The 20,673-nt window shown below is 38.8% G+C and overlaps 2 protein-coding genes across 2 annotated transcripts in view; both read right to left on the bottom strand.

The window, feature by feature from the left end:
- The window catches only part of LOC117994138 (phosphate carrier protein, mitochondrial-like), a 263,608-nt gene that overhangs the window by 53,953 nt on the left and 188,982 nt on the right, over nt 1-20,673 (bottom strand). The window lies entirely within an intron of this gene.
- Nucleotides 13,329-19,991, bottom strand: LOC117994173 (V-type proton ATPase subunit e 2-like). The gene is made up of 4 exons (XM_034982063.2): nt 19,796-19,991; nt 19,670-19,717; nt 19,150-19,237; nt 13,329-15,301 (listed from the first exon to the last, which is right to left on the bottom strand). The coding sequence occupies exons 1-4, from the start codon at nt 19,891-19,893 to the stop codon at nt 15,281-15,283; spliced, it is 255 nt and encodes an 84-aa protein (XP_034837954.1). The 5' UTR covers nt 19,894-19,991; the 3' UTR covers nt 13,329-15,280.

Raw genomic sequence — 20,673 nt, 5'->3', positions numbered from 1 at the left:
CAATTCCTAAAAGGATGGCAACGCATCGGCAGTTCCTCTAGTTAGTAGTTAGTGGGCGGCGGTAATCACTTGACACCAGGTGACCCGCCTGCTAGTTTGCTCGCTTTATCTAGTAGTGGGCCGGCGATGGGTTGATCATGATGATATCGACTTGGTTTGCTTGTGGATGAATGTGGATCAGATCTTCAGCGGTAGGTACTGCAGTGCCGGTGGAGCGATGGCGGCGCCCGCTCCACCCCGCCGCTGCTGCATCGCTGGCTCCCGGCCGCCGACGAGGAAACCCCTGTCAGCGGCCACGTGGTCTGTTAACTATATGTCCTTTCGAATTTATTTCAAATCAACGTTGCGCGGAAAATACTCTTCCGCGATATGTGTTTCCTACCAATTACAACCCGGGTATCTTTAAAACAAGAGTGAATAGGCATCTTCTAGGTAAACGCGTCCCATCTTAGGCCACATCATCACTTCCCATCAGGTGTGATTGTGGTCAAGCGTATACCTATAATGAATAAAAAAAAGAAAAAGAAAAGGGGCTTGCTTAATACTATAGCATAGCCAAGCATAGCTCTCTCCATCGCCCGCTGAGGGCATGGTCTGCAGGCAATCTGTGCCCTGAAGCTTAAGGGTGTAATATGACACATTGCCCTAGATAAGCAATAGGCTGAAATCTATTTATGTAGACTAGAAAGTACCCTGACATTACAATAATGCAGTAAAACTCCGAAGACATTCCGGCCTTGGCGTACGTAATACCTAAAGTACCTACATAATCAATTACATAACAGAGTTTTCCGAACAAACGCGGCGTCCCGTTCATCGTCATTCACTCGTGACATACTACATAATCGACGAAAAAAACCACTGCGTTTTTAGGGTTCCGTACCTCAAAAGGAAAAATGGAACCCTTATAGGATCACTTTGTCTGTCTGTCTGTCCGTCTGTCTGTCAAGAAACCTACAGGGTACTTCCCGTTGACCTAAAATCATGAAATTTGGCAGGTAGGTAGATCTTATAGCTGACATTTGGGAAAAAATGTGAAAACCGTGAATTTAGGGTTAGATCACACAAAAAAAAAAATTGTGGTCATGAACTAATAATTAGTATTTTCAATATTCTAAGTAAGATAACTTTATCAAGTGGGGTATCATATGAAAGGTCTTCACCTGGACATTCTAAAACAGATTTTTATTTATTATTATTATAAGTATTGATCATAGTTTTTGAATTATCCTGCAAAATGTCGAAAAAATACGACTGTAGTACGGAACCCTCATTGCGCGAGCCTGACTCGCACTTGGCCGGTTTTTTATCTTAAAAATCACTTTCGTAATGAATTTTCGGTGAAATGTGATTATCTCACAAATTGCCTTTAGAAATAGAAAAGTCAAATTTAAACAAGCAAAGTGGTTCATCAGTTAATAAAGAGACAAGCAAGTTCAACTTCAAAATCTGGCACTGTTTTTTTTTACTTTAAGGAAGGAGCGTTTTAAACCTACGAAAAGGGAGTTTTCGCAATAAATAAGTACATGGTAGTTCCCTAAAACTTTTCACGTGACTCGTGGTCGCGGCTTGTTATCTTCTTACAAATTACAAAACTTAATGACAGCGGCGATTGTCGTTACCTATCAGCAATTATCACGAAAATTATTATATGACGTACCTAGTTACTTATTACATACAACTCCTTCTGGAAAAAATTCAATTCCTTCATTGTAGATCAAAGGTTAAACTGCCGACTAGTGTTAGTTAAATGTTACCGAGGAGTTAAATGTAGATCATTCATTGATTTCGTCTGACTGTGAACGCATCGCGGGCTTGATTGGATTCTGACTTCGCTGGCTCAAGTCCAGATGAACGAGTTCTTAAATCAGCGACATTGAACATAGAGGTTAAATAAATTTCTCGGAGGTTGAAATTATGTTTTCATCTCACTCGCTCGGAAAGAATCCTTTTGCCCTTTGAAATCTGAGTGGAAAGTGGTAATTTTGCTCGCTAGCGTGCAAAGTACGAGTTCGAACGTGACGAACTGTGGTCTATGGTTTCGTACCTACTTAATTTTTTCTTCTCTATCCTCTCCAAGAACCCTCCGAGCAGGAGTCCCTCAGGGCTCCCTGCTCTCACCCCTTTTGTATGCGCTGTACACCATTGACATCCCCAGATCTCCGTACGTTCACATAGCCCCGTTCGCGGACGACACCGCTCTATAAAAATACCAGTTAGTTATATCTTGACTTCAAAAGGCGGTCAATCAACTGGGCCGATTGTTCCGTCTTTGTAGGATTGAGGTGAGCCCTGAGAAAAGCGCAGCAGTTCTCTTTAATAAGTTCAAAACTAGATCCCGATACACCCTTCGATAAAATCTACTACCTATAAGGATCTAAGACCAATAAGCATTCTGCCAGTTATGTCGAAGATCATTGAAAAAACTAGTATGAAGCCAACTTTCTAGGTATTTAGAAACAAAAAACTTGCTTCCAGCAGTATAATCAGGATTTAGAAAGGGCCTCGGAACAGAAACTGCTTTGACAGCAGTTACGGACGACATACTATCTACATCAGACGGGGGACGGCACCATACTAATGCTAGAGCCTCAATAGCTCAACCGGTAAAGGAGTGGACTGAAAACCGAAATGTCGACGGTTCAAACCCTGCCCGTTGCACAATACCTACTCCTAGCACAAGCCTGACGCTTAGTTGGAGAGGTAAAGGGAATAAATTAGTCATTTAACATGGCTAATATTCTTATTTAAAAAAAAATGCTGCTAGATTTTTCTAGGGCATTCGACTGCATAGACGTAGAGCTTATGTTAGCTAAGCTGCGATATTATGGGATTGACTCAAATGCATGTGCTTGGTTTTACTTGTTCTTAAATAGCAGGAAACAGTTTGTGGCAGTTGACGCTGACGGAAGAATACCATCTCAGATAAACATTGTCCCACGAGGTGCCCCACAAGGATCGAGCCTTAGCCCTAAACTATTTATAATTTACACTGCAGATATTATCCAAAATATACAACATTGCAACGCCCACTTATATGCTGATTGACACTCAAATTTACTACCATTTTAACCCAACATGCACAGTAGAAGCCGTAGAATTAATAAATAAGAACTTGGATACTATTTCAAAATGGTCGGAGGAAAATAGGCTGGTTCTTAACGCCAAAAAAACTAATTTTATGGTAGGTATTAGGTAATAAGCATCAAAGAGCTAACGTAAAAGGGAGGAAACCAAATATAACACTGAATGGGGAACCCAATATAGAATGTGGCTATCGCAAAAAACTTAAAAGGAAAGATGACTGACTGACTGACTGACTGATCTATCAATCAACGTATAGCTCAAACTACTGGACGGATCGGGCTGAAATTTGGCATGCAGATAGCTAATTATGACGTAGGCATCCGCTAAGAAAGGATTTTTAAAAATTCAACCCCGAAGGGGGTGAAATAGTGGTTTGAAATTTGTGTAGTCCAGCGTGGACGAAGTCGCGAGCATAAGTTAGTCATCCATAAGTTAGGTTAATATGCCGCATAAGATGACGTGTTTCATCCGTAAACTTGGAATGCTCTTATCAGTATCTATGTATATTATAATGTGTGTTATCAGTTATCACACATTTTATCACTGCGTTAACTTGAGAGCACGTTCAATGAAAGTGTTCAATTATAAATGATAAGTTTATTACAGTTCTTGTTTCTAAAAAAAACACCGGTCAAGTGCGAGTCAGACTCGCACACCGAACGAGGGTTCCGTACTTCAATCGTATTTTTTCGACATTTTGCACGATAAATCTAATAATAATTAATAAATAAAAATCTGTTTTAGAATGTACCTACTACAGGTTACCCTTTCTTATGATACCACACTAAGTATGTTAATCTTACTTTGAAAATAAAACTTAAAGCTAGCCTTATCTAATTACTATATAAATCATGACCGCGTGGAATGGTGCCAAGAATACTGGCTGCATTTCCGCGCTGGAGAGCCAGGCTGATCCGTTGCGCAAAAAATGAGCCAGCCCTTCTGTCACCAGATGAGGCTATTAATTGCGGTGAAATGTCTCGTAATTTTTTTTTAGCACTAACACTCCATGGCCCCAGGGTCTCCACGGCAAACGGAACAAAAAAAAAACTTAAAGCTAGCCTTATCTAATTACTATACAAATCATGCCTGCGTGGAATGGTGCCAAGAATACTGGCTGCATTTCCGGACACAACAGACGGACTCTTATGAAATTTGGCATGCAGATAGCTATTATGACGTAGGCATTCGCTTTTTGAAAATTCAACCCCAAGGGAGTAAAATAGGGGGTTGAAATTTATGTAGTACACGCGGACGAAGTCGCGACCATAAGTTAGTAAGAATATAAGTATCATATTTTTTTTAAATTCATTATAGGCGCGCGTTTGACCACGATCACACCTGATGGGAAATGATGATGTGGCCTAAGATGGGACGCGTTTGCCTAGAAGGTCTCACTCTTCACCCTTCACCATTCACTCTTGTTTTAAAGATACCCGGATTATAATTGACAGGAAACACTGATCTAGGAAGAGTACCTATTCCAGACCCCAGCCATGCGTATAAGGAATGATGACGCAAAGCGTTTCGTATGCGAAGATGGAATTTTGACGACATAGGGGTGGAAACTCGCCTGGTGTCTTGCGGTCTTGCGGTATATTTAATTATTATTTGGAGTTTTATTAAAGGTGTCTATTATAATACCTCCCTATCTAGAGTATACCTATAGCTATAGGTTGCGTACGTAACATTATCACGGACTCGATTAATCAATGGATTATCAGCTGTTCAATCCACTATCCATCTCTGTAACTGATAACAGCTTACCGGTTATAACAAAATATTTGAAATTCATAGGGCTAGCACATCTCTACATAGTCTAAATATATAAAGGGAAAGGACTGACTGACTGACTGATCTATCAACGCACAGCTCAAACTACTGGACGGATGGGGCTGAAATTTATAAGCTAGTATAAAATAAAGTCGCTTCCCGCTGTATAATAATTATGTATGAACGCGTAGATCTTTTAAACTACCTACGCAAAGTTTTACCAACAGATAGAGTGATTCAAGGGGAAGGTTAATAGGTACCAACCTATAGTTTATTTCTCAAAAAATTAGAGATCCCTAGAGAAATTGAAACAATGTGAATTAGGTCGGAAAAAAATCCTCTCATTGGAGAGTTTCCGAGGCGTGCGCTGCCTGAATAGTCAAAGTTACACGAAAACAATGTATGGTAAAATTGTTTCTCTTAAAAAAAGTTCTAAAAAAAAGTCCACAATAGTACTATATATATTGTATCTTTTAAGGTTGGCTCACAATAATCGATTTTATGATTTTTAAATGTGATCTGAATCTGTGCCTTACTTTCGAAGGTGTTGTTACTGATACTATAGTTCTTATCAAAATAAAATAGTTGATCATTACGTTTCAGTCAATAATTATAGAAAGTTTATATAAAATGAAATGAAATGATTTATTTGTTTTAAAAAAGGTCTTTTCAAAATTGTGCCAGGGACCCTGAAGTAAGTTTGCAAAACCTGTATCTCAGGGTCCCCGCTCTCCCTCCTCCATCATTAACAAATAAACACTTATACAAAACTAAATTTAGTGATATGATATGAATATGAAACTTAAAAATACGTGTGTGTGCGTGTGTGTGTATGAGTGTGAGTGTGTACATATGTGTATCAGTGTGTATTGTGTGTGAGTGTGTGTATGTGTGTGTGAGTGTGTACATGTGTATATTTTTAATAACAAATAACATATTTTATATAGGTACTTTTTTTTTTTTTTAATAATATTAGCCATATTAAATGACTAATATTCCCCTTTCCTCTCCAACTAAGCGTCAGGCTTGTGCTAGGAGTAGGTACGACAATAGTGCAACGGGCGGGGTTTGAACCGTCGACCTTTCGGTTTTCAGTCCACTCCTATACCGGTTGAGCTATTGAGGCTCTAAATTTTACGTTGTTGTCTGAGAATGTTTAATCGATAGATACTTAATATCGATAACGCATAACGCCCTTCTGTAAGTAGGTTAAACCGGCATCAAAAGGTCCAAGGTTTATCGGTCGGCAGAAACTTATGTGATTTTGCGACTTCTTAGCGTATCAGATTTAACGACCACAATAATGCTTCATCATCTTCATCATGATCAACCCATCGCCGGCTTACTACACAGCACGGGTCTCCTCTCAGAGTGAGAAGGGTTTTGGCCATAGTCTACCACGCTGGCCAATGTGCGGATTGGCAGACTTTACACACCTCTGAGAAAATTATGGAGAACTCTCAGGCATGTTTTATATTACATGCAAATAGAATACCTACTTAATAGAATAAAAAATTAAAATATTATAAGTAAGTTGAACGGCTAATGAAAACATATCTTAAAAAACATGGTTAAATTCTTTAAAAAAAAATTCGGAGAGCATACCTGAGCACAAGAAGCAAAAAACTCCGTAGTTTCTTAATTTTCCCCGGATTTTCCTCAGAATCTTCTTTTCAAATCGTTATAAAGTTAACAGTTTTGATAAAATAATTCCAATAAGGTTAAAAGTGTTTTTGTAAAATGGTAGTTACCTTAGTAATCTAATAAAAAAGAATAAGTAAGTACCTATACTTAGGTACTCGGCTGAGTAACTTTATTGTGGCCTCTTCTCAGACCTGCGCTTTTGGAACCCTCGTAGCCCACAACAAACTCAGCCCTTCTTTTTACTTTTACCTCTCACACTCAACAAAATCACTTCAACTTATTAGAATCCGTTACATAAGTACCTACTTTAAATCTAATAAAAGTATGCTCTTAAAAATAACATAGCTATTATACATTGGAAATGAAATGAAATGAAATGATTTATTTGTTTTAAAAGGTCTTTTTAAAATTGTGCCAGGGACCCTGAAGTAAGTTTGCAAAACCTGTATCTCAGTGGAAGACTATGTAAATGATAAGAAAGCTTGGATTTGACTCGCTCCAGCAATGCACGGTGCTGCAATGGCTTGTATAGTTAGCAAGGTACAATAACATTGTAAATTGAAAAATTAAAAAGAGCAACCGCCGAGTTTCTTACTGGTTCTTCCCGGTAGGAACGGCATTCCGAACCAGTGGTAAATTAAAACTACCTGACGATTCATAAGCACTTGTAAAAAGTTTACTTGAATAAAACATATATATTCTATTCTAAAAAAAAAAAGAATCCGTTACATAAGTACCTACTTTATTTTCAAATCGTTTGACCTGCAGCGTAATGCTAATGTCGTAACCTTGCTCCGCAGTGTGCTTGGCGCTGCGCCATTCACGTAGCATCCCTTCCCGCATCTATGGCAGAAACAGGACTTTCACCTCAAGAATATGAAGCAGAGAGAAGAAAGAGACCTTACGGGACCCATGGGCCGTGCCAAAGTTTGCGAAGCCGAGGCCGATGAGCTGCTCATAACGATTTCCAAAAAATAATACGAAAGTGTCTGTCCGTCTGTTAGCTTTTGACAGCCCATTCCGATCTACCGATTTTGATGAAAATTGGCCCAGAGATACCTTGTATCCTAGGGAAGGACATAGGCTACGTTTTGTCCCGGATAATCAGAGTTCCCACGGGATTCTAAATAAACGTACCTACTTAAATTCACGTAAAAGAAGTCGTGGGTATCGTCTATTTGGTACAGCGATAGTTTGCACTCTCTTGAGACGGACATTGGATACTTTTTATCCCAGAAAATTATAGGTACCTACTTAGTTCTCACTGGATTTTTAGAAACTAAATCCACGTACCTATAGCCCGCGACAGGTTGAGATGGCAATCGGGATATGAGGCAGGGGGGACGCCCCTCACGTACCGGGTTAGCTGAGTGTCTGTGCGGGGCGTTCCCTTCCCGATTGCCGTTTCGACCTACTACACAAAGCATACTATATACTTAGAAGAAGTCGCAGGCACCATCTATTCGGTACAGAGATAGTTCGTACCCTGGACATGGCCTGGACACAGGATACTTTTTATCCCGGAAAATCTTACCACGGCGGTTTTTAACATAACATTCATGTGTTTGAAGTCGTGGGCATCACATAGTTTGCATCCTGGAGCCGTATATTTATACGGCATTGGATACTTTTTATCCCGAGGGTTAAAATAACTAAATCCACTCGGATGAAGTCGCGGGATCTTGTAATTAAATAAAGCATAGGATAATACCAAGAAAATCCAAATTTTTCACCCAAAAAAATCCGTTACATAAGCATTTTATTTTAACACCGTTTGACCTGCAGCGTAGCTCCATTCGCCGTAACCTTGCTCCGCAGCGTGCGTGACTGCTTGGCGTCGCGCCAGCCGCGACGCACGCAACGCGCAGCCAGTGGGCATTCATTTGTACAAATATAGCTTATCAATATCGATGCAATATCGATGTTTTATTTCACCAGTGATTGTTCTAATATTGCGAGTCCGATAGAGACCGACAAAGCGTCATTGGGGTATGAGTGACAGAGACAACGCTCTACAAAACTGCTATCTCTTTCTAAAGGTTAAAGTACAATATTTTCAGCTGCTTACTGTACACCTACACGGGTAAGCCGCCATCTCCACGGTCAAGAGAATCGTGGCGATACCAGTTTTAGTTCTCACCGTGTGACAAAATTTGACACAAACTCTGTGGGCCACTTGGTGCACTTCCATACTAATATTGTAAATGCGACCACCGCCGCCTCCGTCTCGATTTGTTGGCGCGGTATATTTTGTTAATTTTCGATGGAAGCTTGATTTCTTCCGACATTTTGTTCAAATATCGTCGTATTTCAATAAATTAACACAAACCAATATTAAACTATACCTATAAACCTTCCTATTGAATCACTCTATCTATTGCTGAAAACCGCATTAAAATCCGTTGCGTAGTTTAAAAGATCTACGCGTTCATACATACAGACAGCGGGAAGCGACTTTATTTTATATCACTAGAGATTTTTGTCACACAGCGAGACAATCGCCGCGATTCTCGCGTCCGTAGAGATGGCGCCTAAGGATGACCATACCTCGAGGCCCGTAAGTGTACCCGATTGGCCTTCATCCAACTGAAGACCTATACAACGGCCTTGACTAGGGCAAGCCTAACCAACCAATTAGATGGATGCCTTTATGTAACCCAAATGCGATACGATGTCAAGAGTAAATAATTTAGTCGCCTACTTTACACGCGTCTACAGCTAGGTAGGTACAATGTGATGGATATTTGCCGTGAAAATGTTTCATAAGTACATGTAAATATATTTTTAATTTTTAATATTAGATAGGTACTTAACTTAGTTGCTAAACAATTCATTTGCACGTGGATCGAGTTGAACGCCTAGCCAATATTTTATTTATAGTAAATGCCTATGTACCTATCTAAAAGTAAGTAGTTGGTTACATAATAACTTACAATACAATAGAATTATCTTACGTCACCTACACTGTACACAATTCACATTTTACAAAATGAAATATTAAAAACCGACAGGTTTATTTTAAAAATGTAATTTTATAATAACTGCAGTGAAATCGGGTAACTTCAGAAATTCGTTAAAAATTTACATCATAACATTATTATTGGGAAAATTTAATCTCAATTGCTATCCAAACTTGCCAACTATACGGGGTTCGTTGACCAGCAAATTAATAAATCTGATTGCCAATATCTAAATCTTTAATGACCTAAATAATTATTCTAATTGAAATTCAATCTTCTCCTTAACTCCTGATTTGGGGCTTTGTTCTAATTTTTTAGGGTTCCGTACCTCAAAAGGAAAAACGGAACCCTTATAGGATCACTTTGTTGTCTGTCTGTCTGTCTGTCAAGAAACCTACAGGGTACTTCCCGTTGACCTAGAATCATGAAATTTGGCAAGTAGGTAGATCTTATAGCTGACATTTGGGGAAAAATCTGAAACCGCGAATTTAGGGTTAGATCACACAAAAAAAATTAAATTGTGGTCATAAACTAATAATTTGTATTTTCAACTTTCGAAGTGAGTGACTATATCAAGTGGGGTATTATATGAAACGTCTTCACCTGTACATTCTAAAACAGATTTTTATTTATTTTTATGCATCATAGTTTTTGAATTATCGTGCAAAATGTCGAAAAAATACGACTGTACTTAGTACGGAACCCTCATTGCGCGAGCCTGACTCGCACTTGGCCGGTTTTTTATGTACTTAATCTATGTGGTTTTCCGAGATAAAAAGTTTCAGTCTCCGGCATGCAAGCTAGCAAGTATCTCTGTACCTACCAAATAAATGATTCAGATTCAGATTCAGATTTATTTATTTGCTTTCATATACATTTACATTTATTGATGGTGGGTGCTTAAAGCTAAAAGCTAAATACATGAGACCCTGTCAGGGTATTGCAAATACAATTTTAGGTACAATAAAATGGTAAATATTAAAGATACAATAAAAATAGGATTAAAATTATTAAAATTATCATTACTAGATATTAAATGATGCCCGCGGCTTGATCCGCCTGGATTTAGATTTTTAAAAATCCCGTGAAAACTCTTTATTTGCCGGCATAAAAAGTAGCATATTATGTCCTTCCCCGGGATGCAAGCTATTTCTGTACCAAATTTCGTCAAAATCGGTTGAACGGACGGGCCGTGAAAGGCTAGCAGACAGACAGACACACTTTCGCATTTATAACATTAGTGATGCCCACGACTTCGTACGCGTGGATTTAGGTTTTTTAAATTTCCCGTGGGAACTCTTTGATGCCACGGGATAAAAAGTAGCCTATGTCACTCTCCGTCTTTGACTAAACCTATGCAAAAAATCACGCCAATCCGTTGCGACGTGATTGAAGGACAAACAAACACACTTTCGCATTTATAATAAGGGTACCTACTGTAATTAATATGAATAACTAAGGTAAGTATATTATATAACCATAAATAAATTACAATTTACCGATCAATAATATTTTGTAAGACTCAGTTTTAGGATGAGGAAAAAACAAATCAGCATAATTTTGTAAGACGTAGCGAGTCAGGTATTTGTGCGGTAAATTACGCATTCGATGTATATATTTTAAGGTCCAGGGTCCAACTCCAAAGGTGCACCACGCAAAGCCATGTCTATGGTCCGTGAGTTTGTGCCACGAAATGATAATAGTGTGTACCTACCTACTTAATTTGCTTAGGTTGATTTGACTTTCGCTCTTGTTTCTCATCAAATTGATTGTTATTATTATTTACTAGCTGACGCCCGCAACTTCGTCCGCTTGGATTTAGGTTTTTAAAAATCCCGTGGGAACTCTTTGATTTTCCGGGATAAAAAGTAGCCTATGTCCTTCCTTTTCTTTTATGGGCCGTAAAAGGCTATCAGACAGACACACTTTCGCATTTATCTTAGTATGGATTTAGGTATTTTACATCTAATTAGAACGGCAGTGCCACTTACACACAACTAGATGATTAATGATAAATTTAAATACAAACACAAAAATACACAAAATGCAAAACGATAAAACGTTTTGAATGTACGCTGAGAACATTGAATGTCCCTACCATTCGCTAACTTACAGTGCGACAAGGCTCTCTTGGCACTTGAAAGACATTAACAGGCCTGTTGGAGAACAAAGGCTAGAATATTCAAACAAGGAACAAATGGGACACTTGACGGTATTAGTTCTGATTTCCGCCACGCACCAGCCTTGTCGCACTGTAGTGTTTAACACTGAATGATAGCCACCGAATTTATTTGACATTTATTTTTAGTCCACTGAAGGTTTTCTACGAAAAAATATTTTAATATCACTCAATGAAGCAGCAATGTAGGACCAACCAATCTCAAATGAGCTCGCCTCGCCGGCTCATTCAGTGTTAGACACTGAGTTGGCGAATCACCCCACTGTGCATGCAATCTCCGCGTTTCCACAGTAATGATGATGTCAGCGACTACTTTCGCGTGGATAATATAATAAGTAAATAGTTATATAGGTTTGCAATCCCACGGGAGCTCTTTGATTTCTTGGGATAAAAGTAGCTTGTGTTAATTTAGGGTATAAACTATCTTCATTTGTAGTGTCAAGGAGTAACTTTAATATCGAAACATTCACATTTTATAATAATAGGTAGGTCATCATCATCATCATGATCAACCCATCGCCGGCTCACTACAAAACACGGGTCTCCTCTCAGAGTGAGAAGGGTTTTGGCCATAGTCTACCACGCTGGCCAAGTGCGGATTGGCAGACTTCACACACCTTCGAGAACATTATGGAGAACTCTCAGGCATGCAGGTTTCCTCACGATGTTTTCCGTCACCGTTAAAGCAAGTGATATTTTAATTACTTAAAAACGCACATAACTCCGAAAAGTTAGAGGTGCATGCCCTAGATCGAACCCCCGACCTCCGATTGGAAGGCGGACGTCCTAACCACTAGGCTACCACAGCTATATACAATAGGTAGGTATCTAGTACTTAATGCTAATGTTTTACCATCACACCGACTGGCCATGATGAGGTCCCAGAATGGCGACTTCGCATCGGAAAACGCAGCGTTCGAAGACACCCCCTACTAGTCGGACGACGACATCAAACGAGTCGCACTGGGAGCCGCTGGATTCAGGCGGCGCAAGACCGTAGCGTGTGGAAGTCCTTAGAAATGCTGTGTACACATTTTATTGATATATTTATCAGCCTGTGTTTGTATATCAGTGACGTAGTATATGTAAAATTTATGTATTGTATGTGTTCCAAAGTAAGCTGTGGTAGCCTAGTGGTTAGGACGTCCGCCTGCTAATCGGAGGTCGGGGGTTCGATCCCGGGCACGCACCTCTAACTTTTCGGAGTTATGTGCGTTTTAATTAATTAAATATCATTTGCCTTAACAGTGGAGGAAAACATCCTGAGGAAACCTGCATGCCTGAGAGTTCTCCATAATGTTCTCAAAGGTGTGTGAAGTCTACCAATCCGCACATGGCCAGCGTGGTAGACTATGGCCAAAAACCCTTCTCACTCTGAGAGGAGACCCGCGCTCTGTAGTGAGCCGGTGATGGGTTGATCATGATGATGTGTTCCAAATAAAATAAAATAAGAGACCTATAGTGCAGCAAGGCTCTTTTGGCGCGTGGCGAAAATCGGAACTAACGTTGTCAAGTGTCCCCTTTGTTCTTGTTTGAATAGTCTAAGCCCTTGTTCTCCAACAGCGCCCCCTGTCAATGTCATTCAAGTGCCAAGAGAGCCTTGTCGCACTTTATGTCCAGCAGTGGACGTCTGTCGGTTGGTGATGACCAGCTAGAGTTTATAAAAGTTAAATAAAACTCAACAGTCAACTATGTATTAATATTTATTGAAATAAATTATCTAAACTTTAATACAATTTCATAATTATGTTAAACTTAAAGATAGGTTACATGGATTTCTTTTGTTTCAAATACTAGTAGATAACATTCATTTTGTTTTAAGAATAATAGGGTATTTTACCCCTTTTTTGAAAAGTGTCTTATTTTGATCCTAACGTGATAATAAACAACCAAACTATTACTTTTTTTTTTCGATCGATAAGTGCAATAAAAATACATTTAAATGCTGCGAACACGCTACTCGCCATCTTTTTAGGTTCATGAGCTGTCATGACGTCACACGGATTGGTAAACAACGGCGTTATCTTAAGTGAATTGCATTACAACTTCAGTCCTTGTGACGTCACAGTCGGAATTCATCATGGCGTCATCAGCTTCGTGCGTTTAGAATATTTTGTAGTACAGATAAAAATCTTTAAAATGAAATAATTTTATAAACTGAAATTAACATTTTTCGATTGCTTATTACTATCTTGAGTCTTGTTTATACATTTTTTGATTTTTTCTCGCTTGGTGTAAAATACCGTATTGTTGTTCTATACATAATATTCAAAATGGAATGATTTTTATGCAATTCGTAAAATTAATTCACCTTGCAATAATTAAAGAACACAAAACGATTGTTTTTAAAACTTTTTTTAAATTTATAATGGGGCTAATTCCTTTGTACACAATCTCTAAACTAAACTAAAATGGCACGTCTAAATCTATTGCTATCCCTTTCATAATGTTGCTTGCGGAAAAGGATAGCACTGAATTTAGACCTGTTAATTTAGTTTAGTTTAGAGATTCTGTACAAGAGAATCGGCCCCATTGTTATTCCGCTCTAGACTCTAGCACTTTTGAGCTATAAAAAACCATAGGTGTGTATTTTTGATAATAATTTGATAGTAATTTTATAAAAGTCATAGTAAACTTTCATTGGGTTTAACATGCGCGCTTTTTTTAATAAAATATATTATTGTTTCATAGGATTTTGTGTGATAAACATTTTTGAAGCCATAAATAATAATAATTGTAATAAGCGTCGATTTCTTTCCGGTAAGAGCGATCACGCACTCACGATCCGAGTCCGTGAAAATACGGATACAAAAAACTCGGACCGAACTCGGATATTGCTTACGCACTAATCCGGTCTCTGATCCAAATCTAAGCTATTCAGTGGACATATTGACATATCTACGTCATTTGAATCCGAGGCACATCCGAGATATTCTCACGGATGACGGAGAGAACTCGGATGACGTCGGAAGTGCGTAAGCTACCATACAAATAGTTCTGTCTACCTCGGAATGTATTTTCACGGATTCGGATCGGATGCAGTGTGCGTAATCGCCCTAACAGCGATCAGGCACTTATCCGATTCGAATCCGTGAAAATACGGATCTAAAAAATATCTACGACATAAGTCATAAGCTACTTTACAAAACAAAAAGGAACGATGAGTGCGTAACCGCCGTAAGAGCAATCACGTACTCATCCGATCCGAGTCCGTGAAAATGCGTTCCTTTTTATTTTATAAACTACTAGCTGATCCCCGCGACTCCGCCCGCGTAGATTTAGGTTTTTAAAGATCCCGTATAGCCTATGTCACTCATGAATAATGTAGCTTTCTACTGGTGAAAGAATTTTCAAAATCGGTTCAGTAGTTCCAGAGATTACCCCCTACAAACAAACTTAACGACATTACCTCTTTATATAATAGTATAGATTGTATTGGTAGCTTATGACATGTAGATATTTTTTATATCTGTATTTTCACGGATTCGGATCGGATGACGTAATCGCCCAAGGGTGTTTCAATAATATTGTTGAGTAGTAGAAGTATTTACATTACAAAATTATACAGAATCGACGTAGGTTTCACGAAAACGCTATGAAACACTTCTTCGCCAGCTCGCTATGAAGTTTTCTTCCCTTACTTCGGCATGGGGTTGCCCTGTAAATAAAACGCTTTATTAAATAATGATTGATAAAAAAGGGTGTTATAAGTCCCCACAAATTGCTAATGGCGCGTGGCCGCCATTTTAGTGACGTCAGCACTAGACTGAAGTTTCGAGCTGTATGGTATATTTTTATTTCGGCTGACGTCATAATGACGTTTTTTCGATGTTAATAAGACATGGTTCCAGCGCAATAGCAATTTGCGGGACTTATAGGAATCTCATGATTGATGCATGACCATGAGTGAATTGACCGTTCGGAGTCTTTTTTGGCTGAATTTATGACACTTCGAAGTTATTACTTAAATTAGTCCAGAGAGTAAAGTTTCTACCGAACAGAAACAAAGTATGGTACGCGACAGGTTGAGATGGCACTCGGGGTATGAGGCGGGGGGACGCCGCGCATACCCGCAGGTCAACCGCGCTCCAGGTTAGCACAGGGGTGTTCCCTCCCCGATTGCCACCTCCACCTGTCGCGTACTATAGGTTAGCCAGCGTGGTAGACTATGTCAAACCCCTTCTCACTGTGAGAGGAGACCCATGCTCTGTAGTTAGTTGGCGATAGGTTGATCATGATGATCATTATAATACGCTTACTAGTCGATATTGGTAGCATATCTAATAATCTAATAATTTCATCCTTGGCCATGCCCAAATGGTTGAAGTTAGAACCCAGAGCAGTAAAAACATTTTAAAAATGTAATCAAAAAACTTGTTTTTTTAGAAATAGTCGTAGATAGAGTAACAAAGGTAGATGCAGGAACGTTTGCTTTCTCATTCGCACTAAAAAGAGAGCACAGATAAAGTTACTAATGTGATAAACAGAGACGCAGCTAACCTATTTTTTGTCCCTTATCGTGTAACTGGTTTTTTTCAAGAATACATACAACTTACATACAAGATGTTTCAAAACAAACTTTGAGAATTCTTGGCGTAATTGTATTTCTCATGAGTTATTTACTTGTTTTCACATAAAAAACGTTAAATACAAATGTTGATCGGTTAATACATATAAATATTGACTACTAAACAATGGTAATAATTTAATAATTAATAATTTATTTATTCTTCAAATTTACATATGAACATAAACACTAGGGAAACGGTTATAGCTGTGTTAGTTAAAAAACTGTCGTGTTATTCATTGTTACGTCGTGCTATCGCTATCTCATACGCGGTTACACAGTACTTACATCTACCTATTATTCTATCTACGGAAATAGTAGCTTGGGCTTGGATGAGCTTGAGTTTTTCGAGGTTGTCAGCACTGATTCGTCCTTGACCATTGCCCATCCCTGGCCCAATACATTTAACTACCGTTCTATGTTTAGCGCGCGCTTGCTCACCTCGTCCTTTGATTTTGAAACAAATCCATCGAGTATTTATAGACCGTCGGCATTCCAAACGTAATTCTCTTTGTTTTGTCTTATTTTTGGACGACCTTGGAGATCAATGGGGTTACTAGGTAAACGGGTGAAAAGGGTGTAATTACATGGTATAGTGGCCGGCAAGAAATATTGTACATCGACTTTTAGAATGAGATTTCGGCTATGTAGAGCGTTGTCTCTGTCACTCATACCTATGTGACGTTTTATTGATCTCAACGACAAGGCAAGACGACCTTGGAAGATCCATGGGGTTACTGGGTAAACGGGTGAAAGGGGTGTAATTACATGGAATAGTGGCCGGCAAGAAAGATTGTACATCGTCTTTTAGAATGATATTTCGGTTTTGTAGAGCGTTGTCTCTGTCACTCATACCTGTGTGTCGTTTTATCGATCTCAATGACTACTAAGCACAGGTCTCCTCTCAGAATTAAAAGGGTTTGGCTACTGTCCACCATTCTGGTCAAGTGCGGATTGGCAGACTTTACACTGCTTGGAGAACTCTGAGGCATGCCGGATTCCTTACGTTTTCCTTCCCGTTAAAGTTAGACATTTTTAATTCCTTAAAAAACACCAGAAGGAGATGCATGCCACGGCCGAAGCCTACCACCAGATCAGACCAGAGATTTAAATGAAGCTTCGATTATATCTTATAATATAAAAATGAATCACTAAATGTGTTCCTGATCGCAAATCTCGAGAACAGCTGAACCGATTTCGCTAATTCTTTTTTTTAATATTCCTTGAAGTACGACGATGGTTCTTATGGAGAAAAATTTAATTCAACCTCCCCCTCAATTTTCGAAACTCCACCCGAGCGAAGCCGGGGCGGTTCAGCTAGTACATATTAAAATAGCGTCCTCGCACGTGTCTAACTACGCGTAACGCTCACGTGCCAGTCGACCGTCAAGTGGCGGCTCGGGGCAACCCATTCAGACCTATATTTAGCTCAATACGATGCCAGACTATTTACTGTGAAGGATGCCGTACGCCGCACGCCTGTACGAAGGGTTCCGTACCTCAAAAGGAAAAAGGAACCCTTAAAGGCTCTCTCTCTCTCTTAAAGGGACTCTTTTACTTATTGTTGTCTGTCTATCTGTCAAGGGGGCGTCCATAAATTACGTGAGACGTTTAAGGGGGGGAGGGGGTCGAGTCAAATCTCATCTAATCTTACGTTGGAGAGAGGGGGGGGGTCTCGGCAAATATCACGCAATTTTTATTCTGATTGAAACAAAAAAAAATTATACTACTATTTTGGTCCATTTAACATTGGATTGTACATATAATGTGGCTAATTCCATTGTACACAATCTCTAAACTAAACTAAAATGGCACGTCTAAATCTATTGCTATCCCTTTCATAATGTTGCTTGCGGAAAAGGATGGCACTAAATTTAGACCTGTTAATTTAGTTTAGTTTAGAGATTGTGTACATGAGAATCGGCCCCAATGATACGATTAAGATCATTCACTTTATGAAGAGAAGAGAAAATAATTTCATTTTAAGTTTTCTATTGTTAAATTTTTATTGCACTTATACCATCAGCAATATTGATTACTAGTCTTAACTAGTCGTAAATAAAAGCACGAAGCAATTTTTTTTTCTTTTTACAATAACAATCTAACGCGATTACGTAAGAAACCCACATTTTAAAAAATCTCACGTGAGATTGGTGGATGGGGGAGGGGGTTGAATAAAATCTCACGACATCTCACCCGGGAGGGGGGAGGGAGGGCCAGAAGATTAAAAAAAAATACCTCACGTAATTTATGGACGCCCCCCAAGAAACCTATTATTAGCTATTATTACCTAGCGAATATCTGTAACACCTTTGTTGGGTACCATTGTACACTTTTTGATTGGTCAGTTACCGAACGAAGATATTAACTAGCAAACACGCGTCATCACTTTTTTCAAATATGAATCTGCATCCGTAAATGTTCCACACAAATCGATGCAAATGCGGATGTCATGACATAAGGATATAGGACAAAGGCGAGCCGCTAAGTTGCCTAGGGAACTGAAAAATCTCCCCTATGAACAAAGACTTATATAACTTGGACTCAGCACCCTCAAAAGCAGGCGAGAAAGAGGCGATCTAATTGTAACTTACAAAATATTAAATAATTGTTATAATGTCCCAAACTTTGAGAGCATGTTTCCGAAAAGAAGCAATCTTAGATTTAGGGGAGATGATATGAAGCTACAATATCAATAATTGCCATCGTCAAATCCATTAAAACACTTTCTGACCAACAGAGTTGTTCACAAATGGAATAAATTGTCTAAGGATGTGGTTATGTCAAGGGATGGGATGTAAACTAACTCTATACCAAATTTTGATCAAAATTGGTTAAACTAGTGGGCTGTGAAAAGCTAGCAGACAGACAGACATACTTTCGCATTTATAATATTAGTATGGAAGTATGGATTAAAGAATGGATAATCAGATACTCACCCAAGTACGAGAAATCCAAATGAGGGTTTCGTTACTAAGTCTGGGTCCAATCAGGGGGTTCATTTGTGCCATGTACGCACACAGCCAGCTGAAACACACAATTTAACCTTGATTGACCACAATTTACTTGAAATAGAACACCTATACTAGAAAGTTTAGGTTAACAAATCATTTTGATATTGCTAGTGTCAATATGCTTCTCTATAATGTGACTTTGGGCAGTGGATCTATGAAAGGATATCCAGAAATATTAGATTAAACGTGTGTGAAGTGAAGCATTGGGTATAGGTTGACAATAGTAATTAATGATAACTTAAAATGGGTGGCCGGCTCCCAGTAGTTTTTAAGAATGTCAAAGTCAAAAAATGCTCTAAGCTGTAGGTTACCATGCGAACTACTTAAATACTAAGAATTTGGTAGACTTCAAGTACACATAAAGAGATCTTTTAAAATATTTATACTAAGAAGATAGCAGGTCATTGTAGGCTTAATAATATAGAATTTAGCAAATATTACTTACAATAACCAGCACGTCGAGGCTGTTAACATCAAAACCACTTGGATAATCCTGAAATTGTAAAGCATTGATTGAGGAAAACGTAGTTTTAGTGATTTTTAATGACGAGTATTGGACAACCAAACTTACCCTCTGTTTGGTCCTTTAGGGGCGAAAAATGGGCATATGATGCCTACTACACCCCAGAAAACGGTGAAAATAGCGATGGGAAGGATTGAAAAACCCATTTTGGAACACTAAAATCCTTTTTCAGACCAAAATATTACGCAAATAAATATCAGCTGCCCCAAAATGGAGGATAATTCGTTAGGTTGGTAGTATTGAACGTCGTCGGTCATATGACAAGGTTCGGATAGTCGTACTGTATTATTTTTAACCGACTTCAAAAAAAGGAGGAGGTTCTCAATTCTTCGGAATCTTTTTTTAAATTCGAAATTTTGCATTGCATACAGTAGATACGGGTGAGATTGGTATAACAACGGGGGTTTTAGGATGCTTTGAATTAATTATAAAGTCAAAATGATCTAAAACATAGATAAAAACATGCTACTGAGAACTGAGCACGGATCTATCTGAGGTATTATGGAGGTATTAGAATAATAATCTGGAACTTATGGAAGGGGCAGTAGCATAGATAGTAAAGGCATGATTCCGAACCACGCTGCACGCAGCAGCGCTGCCGTAACAGTGCTGTCACCAGTTGTCACAGTCCTGTCGCGGCACTATCGACCCATACAATCTCTATAAGCTTATATGACATTACATTACATATGCTGCCGCGACATCAGTACCCGTAGTACAAGATTTTACGTCTCACGTAAACTCAAACGAAACCAAATTCGAGAGTCGAACTACTGTACTACTGAACTACTGTAACGCGGAAGTATTAAGTATTACTACGGGTACAGTTCACTCAGAAAAATCATACCTCTTTCGGTGTTTAGATGACAGCAGAGAACCTAAAAGAAAAACACTTTCTAGACTCGACATCTCTGATCTGTTGATCA

The sequence above is a fragment of the Maniola hyperantus genome, chromosome 26, assembly GCF_902806685.2.
Source record: "Maniola hyperantus chromosome 26, iAphHyp1.2, whole genome shotgun sequence".
NCBI lineage: Eukaryota > Metazoa > Arthropoda > Insecta > Lepidoptera > Nymphalidae > Maniola > Maniola hyperantus.
Note: the sequence above shows the minus strand (reverse complement) of the source record. Positions and strands in the feature narration are given on the sequence as shown.